Below are 18,539 nucleotides of genomic sequence, written 5' to 3' on the forward strand. Positions count from 1 at the left end.
ATAAGGACCTGGCTGGATAGAAGGGGATGGAGAAAGGCTAGGAGTGATCAGCAAGGATCAGCACCTTGAGATGCAAACACATCAGCACAGATCCACACATAGAATCATAGAATGGTTTGGGTTGGAAAGGACCTTAAGATCATCCAGTTCCAACCCCGCTGCCATGGGCAGGGACACCTCACACTAAACCATGGCACCCAAAGCTTCATCCAACTTGGACATCAAGGAAGAAGATGAAGAAGCATCCAAGCCATCACAGCGCTGCCTGGGATCCTGTGTTTGATGTGAGGGGTTTCAGACCCAGGCATCACCGTTGCAGTCTGCTCTCATTAATAGGCCTGCTTGGATTCCAGCTCAGCCCAGCTCATTAGCCACCCCACCGAATCCGACGCTAATTCTGGATCACTTCTATTGCTACAAACAAATAACACAATTGCCTCCATGCAGGGGTTGTTTTCCTCCTCTCTCCCCCTAATGCAGGGCTGGTAGCATCTCTTGTATCCGTTAATGAAGTCCATTATACCCAGAGTTTCTCAGCAAGGAAAAATTACAATCATTAGCCAGTGAGTGATGAGAGACAGAAACACCATTTCTGCCCAGGCTGGCAATAACAGGATGCCAAGTACGCGTCCCAGCGAGTCGAGCCTTGCTCTCCTGTAACGCGGTACCCAATGTTCTTCATTAGCATCTCTCTTTTTAATAGAGCAAGACAGCGTCCTGCAGCAGGTCGCAATTACACGCGACAATGAATTCAGGGAGAAACAATGACGGGTGTCACAGAGGCACATTTGGCAGCGGGGTTGTGGAAAGGTGAAGTGGGAGATGATGAGGAACATTTTAAAGCCCTGTCTAAAACCCCAAACAAGTGGAGGCTCAAGTGGCAGCATGGAGCAGGAGATGTGGCTGGTTTCCTCATGCACTACTTTGTCATTTGTGGTTTAAATAGGAAAGCAACACAGTAATTACTCTTCTGGTTGTAATACCCCAATGGTCCGACTGGTAGTCTCAGAGCAGGACTTCTTGTGCCATTTGCACTGGCTTCTCTCACAGCTGCATTGAACAGATCCCTGGCTCTCCGGCTGCCCTTTGGTGAAATTAGGGTTTAATTCTCTGGAATAAGACTGCTAATAAGGACTCCCAACACACCCATCCTCTGGACAGCGTGTACTCGCTCATCGCTCCCCCAGGGGCTGTGATGGGAGGGAGACAGGGAAAGAGGGGGGGAGAAAAGAAATGAGTACGCCTCAGAGAGCACAAAACGCAAGAGAAATCCAATACCCCTTCACAGGATAGTGAGAGCTCGGTGGAAAAGAGGCACTGGTTGCACCAGTGGAGCACCGTTTCCAGCTGGAGGGCCTCCAGTCCTCTCCCTGCTCCTACATATCACGTTCCGTGTTAAGCCTTCCCTGGGAACAGCTCCCACAGCGCTGAGGACACTCAGGTTTGTGATGCTGCTGTCGTCCTGGTGGCCAACAATAGAGAGGGACACTTTGATCTTTATGTAATGCTCTCTGTTCCCCTCTGCTTGGGGATGAGATGTTCACACCGAGCGGCACAACAAGGAATGACAGCATGAAGGGTTAAATGCAAACCATCCAACCCCCCAGTGTTAGCACTGGGGGCTCCTCTGGGTATAGCTACGTGCCCCATGGGATCTGTTCAATGCAAGAAACGAAACCCAAAAGCTGAGGGAATGATCAATCATCCCTATACCCAGTGATCTGCACCCCAGGGATGCTCCTTCCCACTTCTGCAGCCTCAAAGCTGAACGCTGGGATGCACATACGTGCCCTGCATTCAGCGCTCAAACCCTCTTAGTCTTTAGCTCCATAGCCCAGCACAGAGAAGGATGTGGGAGGCTGAGCACGTCATAGCATCACCGAATGGTTTGGCTTGGAAGGGACCTTAAAGATCATCTAGTTCCAACCCCCTGCCATGGGCAGGAGCCAGGCACACCCACACCAGGGACCACAGCCTGACAGGAACAGGCAGGAAAGTTGTGTTCCTCAGTTGGGCAATGCATTTGCTTTGGCTGAGTACATCTTGACTAGGACTGCATGACCAAGTCTCAAAATGAAACTAATTCATTGCTGCTCCCCAGCCTTGGGAATCAAATGAGTAACTTTGCAGTCATTAAAACAATGTCCTGGTAAAAACAAACAGGAAAGGGTACTTAATAGGAATGCTTCAGAGTTAAAAATACTGGCTCTGGTCTGAGGTCATCTAGTTTTTAATAGGCACAGCTACGCATGCCCCAAGGTGATGTGATTTGGTATCGTTCCAGTCCTGTTAGGAGTGCACAGTGTATCACAGACAGACAGATGGGGCTTTTTCTTCCCAAATCAAAATCCTTCCTGGAATTTTGCAGATTGAGCATCTGCTGGTGGACTCACCGCAGAAAACACAGCTCTGAGGGAAGAGGCAGGAATAGGAACATCCGTTTGCATGGAGGGGATTCAGGGTTCCGCTGCTCTTCACCTAACAATACTGAGGAGGAGGATGCTCGAGTGTTTCATTCTGAAAGGGGCATTTCTATAGCAAAAGAGAGGCTCGAGCCAGAGGCAGTCACGCTGAGCACCAGGCAGGCACAGAGCTGATGCTGGAGAAAGGGCAGGAGGCGAGCAAAGTAGGCAGAAGGAGTACTGTAAAGGCTCATAAAAGCTTCATGTACATTTTCCTTCCCTGAAAATGCCTTTGTGCTTTCATGGCAAGGAGCTGCTACAATTACAGCTTCTTTTATAAGCGAAGCACAAGCCAGATAATGAGCAAGCCTCCCACTGCACAAAGGAGGTGTTCTGTAAGCCCTGACGGTCAGGCTTCCCCACCACAGCTAAAGGCAGAGAGAACTGCTCAAATCCATCTCCATCTCACCCACTTGAGGGCTGTGAGCTGCTTTTTCTTCCCCAAAAGCACAAAAAGGATCACACCAAAAGAGACCGTACCCACACAGACAGCGAGTGAACACCCTTCAGGCAGGCAAGGCAGCAGCTTGCGTGTCCTAACCTGCGGAACAAGCCCACGGCTGCATCATCCCTGGACTGGAGGAGGAAAGAGAAGGGACAAAAAAGGGGCTGCAAGGGAAAAATACCAAGCATGATATTGCCAAATCCACATGACTGTTATGTACTGTGGAGGTTCATGACTTCAATGACACATGGGATCACACTGACCTTCCTCTCCCTGACCCTAACATTTGCTGGGAGATCAGGGGGATTGGATGAAGCCACATGTTCTGGAATCTTCTAAGGGAATTGCTGCTCTTTCCCTGCATGTGAACCAGCATGGAGGTTTGGATGGCTTGGCAGGGAAAAGGAAAATCAGGCTTGCTGGGTAAGGCTGCTTCATCCCATCCCTCCTTTCGCCTCCGAAATCAAAGCCCCTCAGTCTGAACAGCCAGAGCACTGCTGCTCCCATCCCTCTGCAATGGATCAACCAAAGCTACTACCCAGGCACGCTTGATGTCCATAGACCATGTCCTCCATCAGTGTACTACATAAACATCAGCTTCCAAAACTCAGTTTTGGTCTAGAGGGGTTTTAAAGCTTTGCCATTAGAAAGGGGAATGCAAGGGAGCTGAATAGGGCAGGCAGATATTCGTTTGCTTTAACTGAGATAAGGCTCCTAATATCTACCAGGAACCATTGTCCATCAAGCACTGCTGTGATGAGGCTGCTGGGGGATCTGGTTTCACACTCAAGAGAGCAGGGATGTGGGATGCTCCTGCCATTCCCAGCTCCATGTCTCACTGGGGACACACTATAGGTGGAAAAGAGAAGGAGGGGATTGCTTTACTGATTTACTAACCTCCTTTACTACCCATTTACTCCTGCCATGGGAGCAACTGGAGATAAGTGTCCTCTTGGAGCTCACTAAGGGGGGAGCAAACAGAGGAAATGAGGATGGATTCTCTTTGGGATGGCATCTCTGTGCGCCTCGGCCGCATCCAGCACCCCCAGCACGAAACCCCAACGCCTCCCTGCCCAGTGTGAGTCTCCAGGAGATGGATTTGCATCACGATAGAAGGCGGGCAGTGGGCCTTACAGAAATAACCTCCCAAGAGCACCCAGCACACTGCGTCTGTCTGCAGTTCTTCGTCAAAGCAGCCTATTTTGGGACATCCCATCCTTCTGGGAACTGGACAGGCTTCTGCTCAATGCCTGTGCCAGGGCACAGACGGGAAACACCCGGTTCCCCTCTGCAGGCAGGCACGCAACCTGGGAAGCCCCCATCCAGCCCCCACATAGGGATGTCCCAGGGGAGGTGATGGAGATCCCTTCTCCGGGTTCCAGCAGCTCCCAGCCCCAGGGCTACACACAAATGATGCCAAAGCCTTAGGCTATGGAGGAAGAGCTGCCATCTTCCACGCCTCCCAGTCTGGGTAAATCCTGCTACTTCCTATTTTGCCTCCAGCACCACTTTTTGCCTTGTTCCATGGGATGTAGGTGGCCATAGACTTGCCATTTCCCACGGTAACATCCTTCAGCAGCGTGGCACAACAGGGATGGAGTGGGACAGAGAGGAAATGCCCTCTTCCCAACTTCTAGGGTGTATAGTTAATCCTCTGATGCATATGAAAACAAGACTCTTGGCTTAAATCTATTCTTTTTCACCTTTTGTGCGTGTTCTGACTTATTCCAGCAGGGCTGCCAGCAGCCCACGGTTTATTTTTAAACCAGCAAACAAGAAAAGTCCAGTTTATACAACAAACACCCTGGGTTTCTAGAAAAACATGCTACAGAAGCTTAGAAAAAGGAGGAGGCTGCTTTTTGGGTCAGCTTGACCATGATCTATAAGGGACTGTGAGGTAAGAGGCAGCTTCTGACCTTGGTTTAGAGACATACGTGGGAGCCAGGCAGCTGCCCAAAGGATTAGCACCATTCTCTTCCAGCCCTGAAGGCTGAGACCGTACCTAGCTCGATACACAGATGAAGCAGCTCAAGCCAAGCTGAACTCCATTTCCCCCCACCACAGCCTGCAAGGCCATCACAAAAAGACATTGCACAACTTCTTAAAAGGGGATTTAGATGCAAACACCACCACCCCTCGCTGGGAGGCTGCAGGGAAGCAGTGCCGGGATGAAGGATGCGGCTCTCCCTCAAGGTGATAGCGCTCCTAATTGTGTCACTCCAGCCAGCAGGCAGGAGGATGCGACCCAGTTTTGGTACCTGTTACGTGGCTCGCAGCGGTGCCAAGATGCTGGAAGAGCTAAATTTAGGAGCCAAACAGGCACAGTGTTATACACCCAGCCAGGACTCACCCTGTTACAAGGCGGCTGGAGAATCGATGCTGTCCGTCCGCTCACCACATGCGTTACAGCATCACTGCAGAGGCCTCGCTGCCTGAGCGAGAAGTATGACCAAGTCACTGGGAATTAAATGGCCACTAAATGCTGTTTGTGGGCAGGGAAAATAGAAAGCAAGCAAACCCTTGCTCTTTCCCAGGCATTGTAGGGAATGAAAACAGCGATTGCTGCCTGGTAGAGAGCCCAATTACGAATAATGCGCGTCCTCTCCCTGCACAAAGGATGAAAGGCATCAGAGCTGGCGGTGACATTTTAAGACCGGATATGTAAGAGCGAATCCAAGCCTCATTGCAAGGCCAGCTTTACCCCAATAAAGAAGCACTTTCTGCAGTCAATTGCCTTGCAGCGTAGCTTGAAGGCCCGCTATTGATCTAGCATCTGTTATAAGCAGATAATCATAGTCACTGTGCCGGGGCTTCTGCAATGGGGTCTAAAAGCAGCTTCCAGAAGATGGCTGAGGGCTGTTTTTCTGCCGAGCCCACTAAACCCTTGAGGTCTGCAGAATGTGAAGGCCAGAAAAGACCATTATAACACTGCAACTCATTCATCTCCCAGCCCCATAAACTTCAGCTAACCAGCCCTCACACAGCCATTTCACACCCTGCAATTCCTTTTCCCCAGCCAGGTGCTAACACACCACCATCAATCCCCTGCTCAACCCTTCCCTTCTGTAAGGCAGGCAGTGATTGCTGCTGAAACCCCACCCCAGCATCAAGCAGGTTTCTCCAAAAGGCTTGCTGAGGTCTGAATCCAAACACATCCAAGCTCCTGGCCCCTTCCCAGCTACGTGGGGAGGTTTTGGGGCCAGGCACCTTCCTCCGAGTTCAGCAAGAAGTGGTCAGGGGTAGATGAAATCAGGCTGCAAACATCCCCCTCCCGCCAGCACGAGCACTTCTCATCCACTTGGCAGATCCCAGCAGCCTCCAAAGAAGGAGAAAAAGATGGGAAATTAAAAAGAAATGAACCAAGAGATTCACATCCATCAGGAGCCCGGTGCTGTCAGCCCAGCTCCCTGCGCAACTGCTCCCATAATGAAAACCTCATGCAGTTTAAGCACTTGACAGAAGTCTCGAACTGAGATCTTGTTACCCTCAACAGGAAAAGCTGCAACCTTGATGAATAAAAGCACGTTTGGCTGATGGGGTCTATTTAAAACCACGCTAAATTACACTCAGCCTGCTCCTAACCGTGACATCCAAGGGTCTGCTCTGTGCGAGGATGGGTGTCTCAGGGGGTCACCGGAGGTGAGGGGAGGAGCAAGCTGAAGATGTGCCATTTCTAAATCAGTCCCTGACGCCAGACAGGAGTTTTTAAGAGCCTCAAGCCAAGAAAAGCATTGCTGATGGATGCGCTTCCCACTTGAAACTCACTCGTGTGGTGGCAGACGTCAGCCTACCTGCCTCACGGCTTTGCCACTTGCCTGCTTGCTATGGAGAGGGTCAAAAACCATCCAGCTTTCTAGAACCTCCCCATGTGCCACGGCTCAGCGAGCTCTTTAAAGCCTCCCACATGCAGGTTATCTGCCTCTCCTGGCCTGAAAGTGTTTGTCCCCAAGGAGCTGCTATTTAATGCCTTCCTTAGTTACCAAGGGATGGGAAGCTTCTCCCATCGTTCCACGGCTTTCCAAACACAGATGGGGTTTATTGTAGTTTCTGCTGCCTTGACCTCATTAATGTTTTACAGCAGAGACCAGCAGTGCACCTCCTACAGCCCCACAGCTCGGGTCTCCGAGTGCATTGAACATCTTTGGGGTGATTGAAGTGATTTCATTCCCAAACCAGCTCTGCTCCTGCCTTTCAGGACCTCACCTGCACCCTGCCTGATGCGGGATGACGGCTCCCAGCAGCTCCTCTCATAACAGGCACGGTGGGTGGGAAAGCACAGACAGCATGAGGAGAGAGGGGAAGAGAAAACAAGGACAAAACCAGAGCAGAGGAACACATCCAAGCTGTGCCATGAACAGCATAACCCGGGAGCTACCGATGGGCAGGCAGGATGCTAATTGGCATAGAGGGATGGAAGCAGAAGAGATGGGGGATAGCCCTGGGTTTGGTGGGGAAAGGCAGAGGTGACCATGGAGTGACATTCATGGTACCCATCGGGAATGGCTGCAGGGAGGAAAGGTGAGAATTTGGAGTCCTGAGGCCTTTTGGAGAGCGTTTCTCCCTTGGGGAGAACAGGAGGGAGCATCCAGCCTGGCTGGAGTCCTGCAAAGTGCCCCACTTAGGCTCTGGTGCTCTAAATTGCTCTCAACAGAAGTACACACATTGACACCACGAGCATCAACGTTTTCTCTGGACTCCTCTATAGCCTCTGGAGTTTGTGCTTCATCCACAAACCCTGCAGGGTTTATCCCTGGTGCTTTCCAGGGCAAACAGCTCAGGATGCTCCAGGCCTCAAGATGTGCCTCTCCATCAGCCAAGCACTGCATGGAGCTGGGGTTTCCCCACCACATACTTATTCAGAGGCTCTGCACAGTAAGGATAACCTGGTGCCAAACTTTGCAAGAGGCAGATCTGGCCAGAGCTCAGCAGAAATGGGGAATTAAGACACTGAACTAAACCAATGCATCCCCACCCCAAACCAGGGATTTCATGCTCAGGAGGGTTTTGGACCAGGATCCCGTATTACTTCTAAAGCACAGACAGCAGAGAGTGCTTGGCACTGCACAGGAATCCAGGCTTTGTACTAAAGCTCTTGCAAGCCCAAAGTAATTCGGATGCAGAAGCAATCTCAGCTGCTGTTAAGGAACTCAAATAGCAAAAGACAAAGGGAGCCTGTGCAGGGATGCAGAAAATGAAGAGCTGCTGGCTGGGTATGGGCAGGGGACACACAGGGATAAAAGGATGGTGGAGGAGGTAAAGGAAGCAGGATAGGGAAAATCCACGGATGGCTGTGGCCATCAATATTGTGGTACCCAATAGCAGGGGCTTGTTCAGTGCTGCAGGTCCCGCATCCCCCTTGCAAGAGCCTTCCAGCAGCGCCTGCTGTGAGCCACACAAGGAGCCTGAACCCAGCACGGAGATGCTGGGGCACAGCAAGCGCATGGATGGAGGCACACGGACTGCGAGAGCCACCCTGCAGCCGACACCTGGTGCCACGCTCACCTCCCCAGAGCCTTCCACCACCACACCAGCTCGGGTTGGTCACTGCAAAGCCATGCAGAGAGAGATGCCTTCTGCTCCCAGGCGCAGGCCCTGCACGTCTTGCTTGCAGTGCCACCTGCCGCCAACGGCAATGCTCTTCAGACGCTGGAAGGGGACAACAGCAACGCAATGAACTTCCTGCTGTTACATCAGCTTTCCCTGTCCTTTAACAGCAGCCAAACTCCTGATCCAGAAAAGCCACGCTCTTTTCCCAAGCTGCAGGCATCCCACGAGGCGCAGGCGTAGCAGCAGACGCTAATAAAGCCCTTTCCCCCCCCCTTTCCTTTCTCCCTTTTATGCTGCATTGTCACTGGAGCCAATCTCTTCCCCCCAGAGACCACATCCTGAAGCTCGCTCATTGATTCTTTATGCTAAAGGATGACTCTGCAGTCGAAATAATGTGGCAGGTTCTAGCTCGCGTTTCAGACACCGTGAGGCTTCTTAATAACGACTTTGCATGAGAAATTAGGGGGGGCTGCAACAAAGAGCTCCGACGGAGGCTTCCAAAGTGACTCAGAGCCAAGAGAGCCGTGCTATTCCAAAGCCCAGCATGAGACAACCTCTAAACCCCCACGCTCAGAGAGAGCCCAGTCCTCCCCCTCTGGAAAAACAAGGTCTTTCTTTTAAGGAGGCTTCCCCCAGTGTGAAAATGCATTTGGTGGGCAGGTTTGGGAATCTTGGCTGAAATGGCATCCCGTTTCCATGAGAAGGCTTCATCCCCACCTTGGCTTGTGCAGGGTGGGAGCCCCTCTGCTGCAGCCAGCTTGGGCTTCCCATCTGGCTCTGCAACGCTCCAAAATGGGGCTGGACATGATTATTCCTTGCTGCTGCAGGAAAGCAGCAACACCCCAGTGGGAAAGGGCAGCAAAGACTCTTCCAGGCTCAGCTCCTGAAGTGCTATGGCACCCACATAGACAGCGAGCATCACTCTGCACAGGAGCATCCCTGTTCCTGCTCATGGCTGCTGCCAAGCCTGCAGCATGATGAAGGGAGAATGGCTTCAGGTTATTTTTTGGCTGCTTTTACTTCCTGCCATTCATACAACCAACACATTTCAGGGGGGAAGCAGCAGGGAATGCCTCCCGTGCAGAGGGTTAATGTCATTTATGCTCAGTCCCAATGGTGACCTGCTGGGGTGGGAGGTGCAAGAGAAGACAGGTTTGATTCCTCTGTTCCATCTCCCAAGCTCAGCTCCTCATTCCTTCTGCATCCCGCACTGAATCCCACCTTTACCTCGTCCAGGACACACATTGCAGGCACCTCCAGCCCCAGAGTTCTCTGCAGCATAGCTCCACTTCTAATAACTGAGCACCATTTACCCCACAAGCCCAACAGACACCCCCAAAACAGGTTTATCCTCCAATGTGGCCAAAAGGAAACCCTCCTGTAGCTGGCAAAGGACAGCTAAAAGCAGTAGGGCAGCCATGCACAGGCAGCTCTTACCATGTTCCAGAAGAGAGGATTGAAGGCGATGGAGAGGGCAGCCACAATGAAGGCAGAGTCAGTCACATCCACGTAGCTGAAGAGCCATGCCATGACTGTCACATCCACCTGGGGAGGGAAGGACAGTTACTGGGGGTGCAGGATACTGGGGGGACACTGGGTGTTGTACCTGGATAGGGAGCACTTCATCTCAAACCAAGCTGCCTTGCAAGAGCAGAGGAATCTCTCCATAACCCCAAGCAATGCTCTGTTCAGGGTGCAAAAAGAGGAAGGATGGGGGCTCCTCCAAGCTGTATCCCCATACCCCTCAGGGATATGGGGCTCTTAGGAAGCACTCAGAAGGACATGAGCACTTTGAGGACACTGTGGGGACAAGCACCAGCCCCTGTGGGGCAGCTGCCAACCTGAGCGCGTTCACAGCGCTTTGGCATCCCCAGGGATGGATTTGCATCCCAGGGATGCTGGTCTGCATGGAAACTCCAAGCAATGAACTGTGGCAGCCTCAAATTTGCCTTCCATAAAGTAAGAGCAATGCGAACCCCTTCCGCAGTGAAGGGAGATGCAGCTGCACTGCAAGCTGCAAAAGACTTTCCTGTCTTCCCCAACGACAACAACAAAAAGCCCTTAAAGCTCTGAGTTTTTCCCCCTTTCTCCATTTAAGAAAGAGCTGTTTTCCCCAGGAGGGCTCTGTCACTGTCAGCCTGTTTAGGTGCAGTAAGCCCTGCTGCTTCTCCTCCCTGCAGTGGGATTTAGATGAAAAACACTCAGCACCTTCTTTTTTTCCTATTTTTTTTCCCCAAAACTTGGAAAACAAAGGACAAAACAGCCCAGCCCGAGCCCTTCCCTCGCTTCAATCAAAACCAAGACAACACAGCGGGATGTGGAAGGTTTCTGCTTCCTAAATACAGCTGTGTTTGCAAGTCCTTCGGATGCAGGGAACAGGAAGGGTTTGAAAAGGCATCAGCTCCACCTTGCTAAGTCCAGGAGAGAAAATCCCGCTGGCTCCTCACACGTTCATAGAAGGAACCAGAGATTCATGGCTGCTATATCTGGTGCCTCTCATAGCCAAGAGCAAGGGACCTGGGAATGGATCTTGTGCTGTCCCAGGGCATGTCCGGGTGTCTCCTGCCCAGCCAGTGAGAACAACTGTATGATGGGAACAGCCCTTAGGACCTGATCCTGACCCAACTCCCCCTATTCCTCCCTTCCCTTCACCTCTGAGCAGCCTTTTAACCATCAGACCTCATCCCTCCAAACCCAGCCGGGTACCCAGGCTGTTACTGCCTGGTTGTGCTCCCATTGCAACCCAGTGACCAGGACAACTTCTTGCCTCTCGTTTTGTACAGCACTGAGAACAGCACCAGCACAGGCTGAACAAAAGCTTCTTGACCCACTAACTCCTGCCTGGCAGCATCATGAACACACTCACCTGCTTCCCTCCTCCTCAACAACCGCATCCGTGCCTGGCAGTGGGAGGTGGATTGGCCTGTGCCTGCTGTGTGCTTGCAGGGCTATAAGGGGAACCCCCTTAGGATGAGCTGTCCCTACAGGATGGGACAGTCAACTTTGTCCGCTCCTCCCCAAGGGGTGATCGATAACTGCGGCAAATGCTGCCTGCCTGCTTGTAACCCCAAAGCTGGGCAGGGTGAGAGCAGCACAGATACCTAATGAGAGACACATCAGCATCCAGTGAGAGCCACGTGGGCATCCAGTGAGAGCCACAAAGGCAATGGGACCAGAGCCACACAGGCATCTGAGTAAGAGCCACACAGGCACCCAGTGAAAGCCACAGGGGCAACTGGGTGAGAGCCACATGGGCAACCACAAAGCCATAGGTGGAACGGGGTGAGAGCTACATGGGCACCCAGTGAGAGCCACATCCAGAAAGAGCCACTTGGGCACCCAATGGGAGCCACATGGGAACCCAGTGAGAGCCACATGGGCACCAGGGTGAGAGCCATACGGGTACCCAGAGAGCCATAGGTGGAACAGGGTGAGAGCTACATGGGCACCCAGGGAGAGGCACAAAGGCAACTGGGCGAGAGCCACATGGGCACCCAGAAAGTCACTGGGGGAACTGGGTGTGAGTGACATCAGTACCCAGGTAAGAGCCACATGGGCACCTGGGTAACAGCCACAAAGGCAATTGGGTGAGAGCCACATGGGCACCCAGTGAGAGCCACATGGGCACCCAATGAGAACCACATGGGCACCCAGTGAGAGCCTCATGGGCACCTGATGGGAGCCACACGCACACCCAGTGAGAGCCACATGGGGAAATGGGTGAAAGCCACTTGGGCACCCGATGGGAGCCCCATGGGCACACAGTGAGAGCCACAGGGCAACTGGGCAAGAGCCACGTGGGCACCTGGAGAGAGCCACATCCAGGAAAAGCCACGCAGGCACCCAGTGGGAGCCACAAGGGCAACAGTAAGAACCCCATGGGCACCAGTGAGAGCCACATGGGCACCCAAGAACCAGATGAACACCCAGTGAGAGCCACATGGGCACCCAATGAAAGCCAGATGAACACCCAGTGAGAGCCACATGGGCACCCAGTGAGAGCCACATGGGCACCCAAGAGCCACACAGGCACCCACTGAGAGCCACACGGGCACCCAAGAGTCACACGGGCACCCACTGAGAGCCACATGGGCACCCAAGAGCCACACGGGCACCCAGTAAGAGTCACATGGGCACCCAAGAGCCAGATGAACACCCAGTGAGAGCCACATGGGCACCCAGTGAGAGTCACAGGGGCACCCAAGAGCAGATGAACACCCAGTGAGAGCCACATGGGCACCCAAGAGTCACATGGGCACCCAATGAGAGCCATATGGGCACCCAAGAGTCACATGGGCACTCAAGAGCCACATGGGCACCCAAGAGTCACATGGGCACTCAAGAGCCATAGGGGCACCCAAGAGTCACATGGGCACTCAAGAGCCACATGGGCACCCAAGAGTCACATGGGCACTCAAGAGCCACATGGGCTCCCAGTGAGAGCCACATGGGCACCCAGTGAGAGTCACAGGGGCATCCAAGAGCAGATGAACACCCAGTGAGAGCCACATGGGCACCCAAGAGTCACATGGGCACCCAAGAGTCACATGGGCACTCAAGAGCCACATGGGCACCCACTGAGAGCCACACACCCAAGAGCCAGAAGAACACCCATAAGAGCCACAGGGGCCCGTACTGCTGCCACCCCATCACCCCCGCTCACCTCCCGGCTCAGTCCAGGCTGTGCCCACACCCGCAGGCCGCCGTCGCTCCTCGGGGGGCACCGCGCTGGGGGGCACCGCGCATCCCGGGGCCTACGGGGGGGGGGGAGAACCGGGCCCGGGCCTCCCCCAACCCTGTGCCGAGCGGCAGCGCTCCAGGACCGGGCCGGGCCGGGCCGTGCCCCGGTGCCGCCCGCCGTTACCTGCCCGTACTCCAGGCCGCCCAGCCCCTCGCAGCACTCCCACGGGAACGGCCGGCCCCCGCCCGGCTCGGCCATGGCGGAGCGGGGGCCGCGGCCATCGCCGCTGCCTCCCGGCGGAGCCCCGCGCGTTGGCGCTGCCGGGAAGCGTAGTCCCGCCTCCGGAGCCCCGGCGCGGAGCGAGCACGGAGCCGGGACGGGCGGTGCGGCCTGCAGGGCCCCGGGGCAAGCACTGACCTGGGCGCGGGCCCCGCCGCCTCCGTCGCGGGCTGTGTCCGGCTGCGGGAGCGCGCTGCCGGCGCCTGGACTTCGACCCTGGCCCGGTGAAGCAACCGGGGCCCGGCTCGGCCCCCACCACCCACAGCACCCCCCCCGGAGCGGGCGGGACGGGCCCCCCGGGGAGCGGGCTTCGTCCCAGCGGTGTGGGGCCGAGGGTGGGAGCGGGTGGAGCAGGCCCCGGCACTGAGACCCTGCCCATTGCCCCCTGCCTGTTCCCTACCTGTTCCCTGTCCCCTACCTGTTCCCTACCTGTGCCCTGCCTGTTCTGCCCCTATGAAGCCCTCACACCAGGGGCATGCACCAGGACCCATCTCCAGTGGCCTTCTAGCCCAAGGACAGGCTGTGGAAATTAGGTGTTGCTTGCCCAATATTACTCATTCCAGGTCAAAACATGAAGCCATCAAGAAGTATTTTAAGGGTAAATCATTGCAGGTGACTCCCATCAGCAGGTGTAGCGTTGGCTTTGTAATTGCTGTTATTATTATGACTAATACAGTTTATCTTCTGCACTCTCTCCAGGATGTTTCTGAGTGATGCACCGCATGGGATGCAGTACGGCTCTGCCAGTGCATCCCCTCTAAGGGTCTGTGCGTGGACCATCCCCTTCCACAGGCCCTCTTTTGAGGGGAAACACATTCCGTTCAAAAAGGAGTTTGATTTGAAGGGAACCTCATGGGTGAGCTGCAAAGCGGCCATCCCAGAGGTGTCATGGGAATGGGGAAGGGATGGGATGCCCTAATGCTTGTGCCCTGGCACTGAAAATGTGAGTGATGGATCACACAAAGCCCTTCACAGTAACGTGGCATCCTTGGAGGATGCGCTTCATAGACCCAGAGCATCCCAGCTACAACTGTTGGCTCCATGGGGATCCAGCTTTCCTTACTCCAGACTTGCTGCAGGGTCAGTGCTTGGGGTGTGTATATGGGGCTGGACGCCTCCATTCCCAGTATAACATGCAGCACCAGTTTGGGATGCAGGAGCTGTGCTGGGAGCAGCGTTCCCCACGGATGCTCTCCAGCTGCTTCCTGCTTCTTCTCCCTCGCACTGGATAATTCTGCTGTGCTGAGTGTGTGATTATCCCTGTGTCATCTCCCCTGCTGGGGCGGCGGAGCAGATGGGAGGATGTTTGTTCTGTCAGTCCCACCAGCTGGGTGCTTGGGGCAGCAGGGATGCGAAGGGGATGCAAAGGGGACAGCAGTGATGGCTGTGTTCAGAGGGGAGGAAATGGTCCCCCAGGGAGGGAATTAGCAGGGAGAAACCTCTTCCCTGCAGCAAGGGAAAGGATAAGGATGCTGTGGCAGGCTGGGAGGAGGAATGGGTTTGGATGAGGGACATGGAGGGGTGAAGGGAGGGATGGGCAATGAGGAGGTGCAGAGGAGTGCTCACTCAAGGCCAGCGGAGCTAGGCTGTCACATACACATCTATCTGTCACCCCATGTTGTAAGCACCCAGTAAAGGCATGTGCTGCAGTGCCCAGCTGTGTTTGGGGCAGGGAATCACACCCACACCATTCCTGCTGCCAAATCCCCTATCCAGGGAACATTTTCCACCTAAGGACAGGGTGTGTTTGCTCCACACTGGTCTCCATCCCACCTCGGAAACATCCAGCAGCTGTAAAGGAGACAAAGAGGGCTTTCTGCGGGGCTTTTCTTTGTGTCCTCATCCCTCCCCTTGTCCCCATGACATGCCTTTTATCCAGGTCCCTGTTTCCAAGCACCAAGCTGAGGAAGAGGGCATTGCCCTTGGCTTTCCCAAGTCTCTTCCCAGCTCCCTTTGAAATCCCACTATGGCCCCAAGAGGTCATTGATGAGTACTGAGTTGCAGATGTCTCTGTGGGCAGAAAGCACTTAAATGAAGCCATTCAGAATGGAGCATCCCTGTCCCGCTTGCTGGTTGGGAAAAGGGATGCAGTGGGGAGCTGACAGGGATCATGCAGCCACCGCTGCTTCTGTTGGCATCTCCTGCAGCAGCACTGGAGGGTTTCCATGTGCTTCACGTGTTCACACTGGTGAATGCTCCATCCCTGGCAGTGTTCAAGGCCAGGTTGCACAGAGCCTTGGGTGACATGGTCTGGTGTGAGAGGTTGGAACGGGATGGTCCCAAGGTCCCATCTTGTGATTCCATGATTCTATGATCAGCAATGCATGTGTGTGTCAGGCCATGAAGGATGCTCGCTGCCTGCGAGTTAGCAAGCTGCAGTTTCAAACACAAGGAGAGCCAGGGGACTCCATGTGGAAATGCAGGGCAGGGAATGCTGTTGGTGAGTTCCCTGTAGAAATGGGATATTGGTTGGGAAACTGCAGCTGGGCCAACTTCAGCACAGAGGGACAATGCTTCCAGGCTAAAGGATTAGTTTTCTTGCTGAGATAAAGGGAAAAAGGGGATATAAAGCATCACAGCTTCCACATTATGGGTGTCCCCATCAAGCCTCAATGGTCACCAACAAGGGCTGCTTTCTGCTTGTGGTCTTGGTTTCTCATAGCTCAGCTCGCAACCTGGTCCCACCACCGCACCATCCCTTCCTGACAGAGGTCCTGTTTGTCCCCTTCCCTGAGTGCTGTGTCACTGTCCACACGTCCAAACCTGCCCTCAAATAAACCCTGTGGGTTTAACCCTTGCGAACGTGCAAAGGCTTGGGCTGAGGGGTCATGGAGATCAAGGATGGAACGTGGAATCGCATGGTAAAGGGCAGCATTGCAAACCTAGAGAGAAGCAAACAACACCGGAGCGTGGAGCTGAAAGCTGGGGCAGCAAAAATCACTGATGCTCCTCTGTCCTCCATGAGATAACCACGTTGTCACCAGTGGTGCAATGCTGCAATCCAAACCTGCAATCCTAGTGGAAATCCTTTGGTGTTTGTGCTGCAAGTTAGCTCTATTTATATTCTGATGAATGATTTACTCGAGTAATTGGCACACAGCTCCCCTATTACAGATCATAAAGAATTAATCACGAGATTTTCAATGCTCCCCTATCAATTTTATTAGGCTTGATTGAACGCGGTGGATGGGGAACATATGGGATGTGAGTCAGACTCTGCTCCCTGTTACACCCTGCTTAATGCTGGGGACTTGCTCGGGATGCTGATCCCTGTAAATCCACAGAGGCAGCTGCTCCTTCCCTTCTTTCCGTGCCCAGATGCTCCTAGAATCCCCTTAAATGCCCAGGGATGCAGAAAGCTCCATACATAAAACAAGGGAAGTTCAGATTGGATCTAAGGAAGTTCTTTCCTGTGAGGGTGGTGAGGTGCTGGAACAGGGTGCCCACAGAAGTGATAAGTGCCCCATCCCTGGCCAGTGTTCAAGGTGAGATTGGATGGAGTTTGGAGCAACCTGCTCTAGTGTGAGGTGCCCCTACCCATAGCAGGGGGTTGGAACTGGATGATCTTAAGGTCCTTTCGAACCCAAACCATTCTGTGATTCAGCAAAACCTGAGATGCTCCCAAGCGGAAAGCCAGGTTGGGAAGAGGATGCTTTGCTTCCAGCTCCTCCATGTACCAGTGTGAGCCAGAAACAGGAGCCAAATGCTTGGGAGCTCAAGATCTGCCCTGAGAGCAGTTGAAGGGGACGTGTCACAAGGTGGGAAGCTCATTGCTGTTGACAGCAGAGGATGGCCCATGGGAGATGCTTTCCTGAAAGGGTTAGCAGCCTGACACCCACCAGAGCAGGGTGACACATCCCTGCCCTGAACCTGCAGTGCAGTGTGAGTCAATGGAGCAGAAACCTCCTTAAACCCCATGTCTGCCCTCACCCAGAGAACCAGGGAAGTCTCCACGTTAAAGGCTCGCAGTTCTTCCCTTGCTTTTCCGCCTGTGGGTGTTGTGATCGTGATGTGCCGAGTCGTGATGCAGGGAAAGGGATGGTACTGGGCTCTGTTCCAGCTCATTCACAATACTCAACCCTAGTGATGCTCTTCCCGCTGTGCTCCCATTAACAACACCAGTATCCCAACAGGTCTCTCAATAGCATCTCGATGATCCTTGAGGTCCCTTCCAACCTGGTGTTCTGTGATTTCCAGGAGGGAATGGGAATTTTGGGTGTAGATGGAGCTACTCGCATGAAGCCCAGCTTATCCTGCAGCAGGGCAACCAGCCTGGCACAGCTACAGCCCACATCCCCATCTGCTGCCTTGAGCAGCTGCACTGAAGGGCATTGAGATGTTATTGCCAGTAACTGTTGGCAAGAAGCAGTGAGGAAAGCTCCCTCTGGAGAGAGCTGACCTGGGGAGGGCAAATGAGAGGCAGAGGACAGGGCAGGATCTGTCCTTCCTGCAGGAAAAGGGGAACATTCCCCTTTACATTCAACACGCTGTGTACACAAGGTTGGTCCAGGGCAGGACCTTGCATAAGCCTCTTGCCAAATATCACCGTGCCCCAATGGCCTGGGGGTGCCTCTTCTCTGTCCTGCTTTTGTGCTGCCTGCACCCAAACCAGCTCTCCTAAGGCTTTGCCTATGGATGAACACCCCTTGCAAGCACCCTGGGCTCTGGAACCCCTCCAGCACATCACGGTGGTCTTGCCCCAGTGCTCTGCCTTGGCAAGAGCCACAGCTTGTGTTCCTTTAACCCAGGGCATCGTGCCCTTGTCATGCATCAGTGGGGAGAAGCACCGACAGGAGGGGACAGACACTGAGGCTCTAAGTGCATCTTTCCAGCCTCAGCCTCTTCCCAGAGCCACAAGTGTGATGGGTGCTGCAGCAAGGAGCAGGCAAAGCCACGCTGTCAGAGGAGCTTCCCAGCATCAGTGCTTTGAACCCAATGGAAACAGCACTTAGGGAAGGATGCACAGCAGCTTCCCTGCTCCCCGAGGCTGCGTTCATCACCAGCGTGTCTCTAATGAAGCGGAGGCTTTGCTTTCTGGGATCAATGAATGCACCGCTCGTGACCTGTCTGCTAAGTGGGAAATCAGGTCTCTGCCTCCCCAGCCACGTCTGAGCTGGGCTCTAAC

At 53.9% G+C, this 18,539-nt stretch overlaps 2 protein-coding genes across 6 annotated transcripts in view; both read right to left on the reverse strand.

Moving 5' to 3' along the window:
• PEMT (phosphatidylethanolamine N-methyltransferase) overlaps positions 1–13,702 on the reverse strand; it is a 41,139-nt gene extending 27,437 nt beyond the window's left edge. For 3 of the 5 annotated variants that reach the window (XM_061346353.1, XM_061346344.1, XM_061346362.1), the window contains exons 1-2: positions 13,319–13,400; positions 9,892–9,999 (exon numbers count right to left, since the gene is read on the reverse strand). In XM_061346353.1, the coding sequence (XP_061202337.1) occupies positions 9,892–9,999; positions 13,319–13,393 (183 nt within the window). In that variant the 5' untranslated portion in view covers positions 13,394–13,400. Of the gene's footprint in view, positions 1–9,891; positions 10,000–11,320; positions 11,455–13,318; positions 13,401–13,552 lie in introns of those variants that run through there. The other 2 variants (XM_061346372.1, XM_061346380.1) reach the window with 2 other exon arrangements.
• RASD1 (ras related dexamethasone induced 1) overlaps positions 1–18,539 on the reverse strand; it is a 139,572-nt gene that overhangs the window by 37,669 nt on the left and 83,364 nt on the right. The window lies entirely within an intron of this gene.

Source organism: Neopsephotus bourkii, unplaced genomic scaffold (assembly GCF_033783945.1).
Source record: "Neopsephotus bourkii isolate Nb327-2 ecotype Australia unplaced genomic scaffold, CSIRO-AGI_Nbou_v1 NB_39, whole genome shotgun sequence".
Classification (NCBI taxonomy): Eukaryota; Metazoa; Chordata; class Aves; order Psittaciformes; family Psittacidae; genus Neopsephotus; species Neopsephotus bourkii.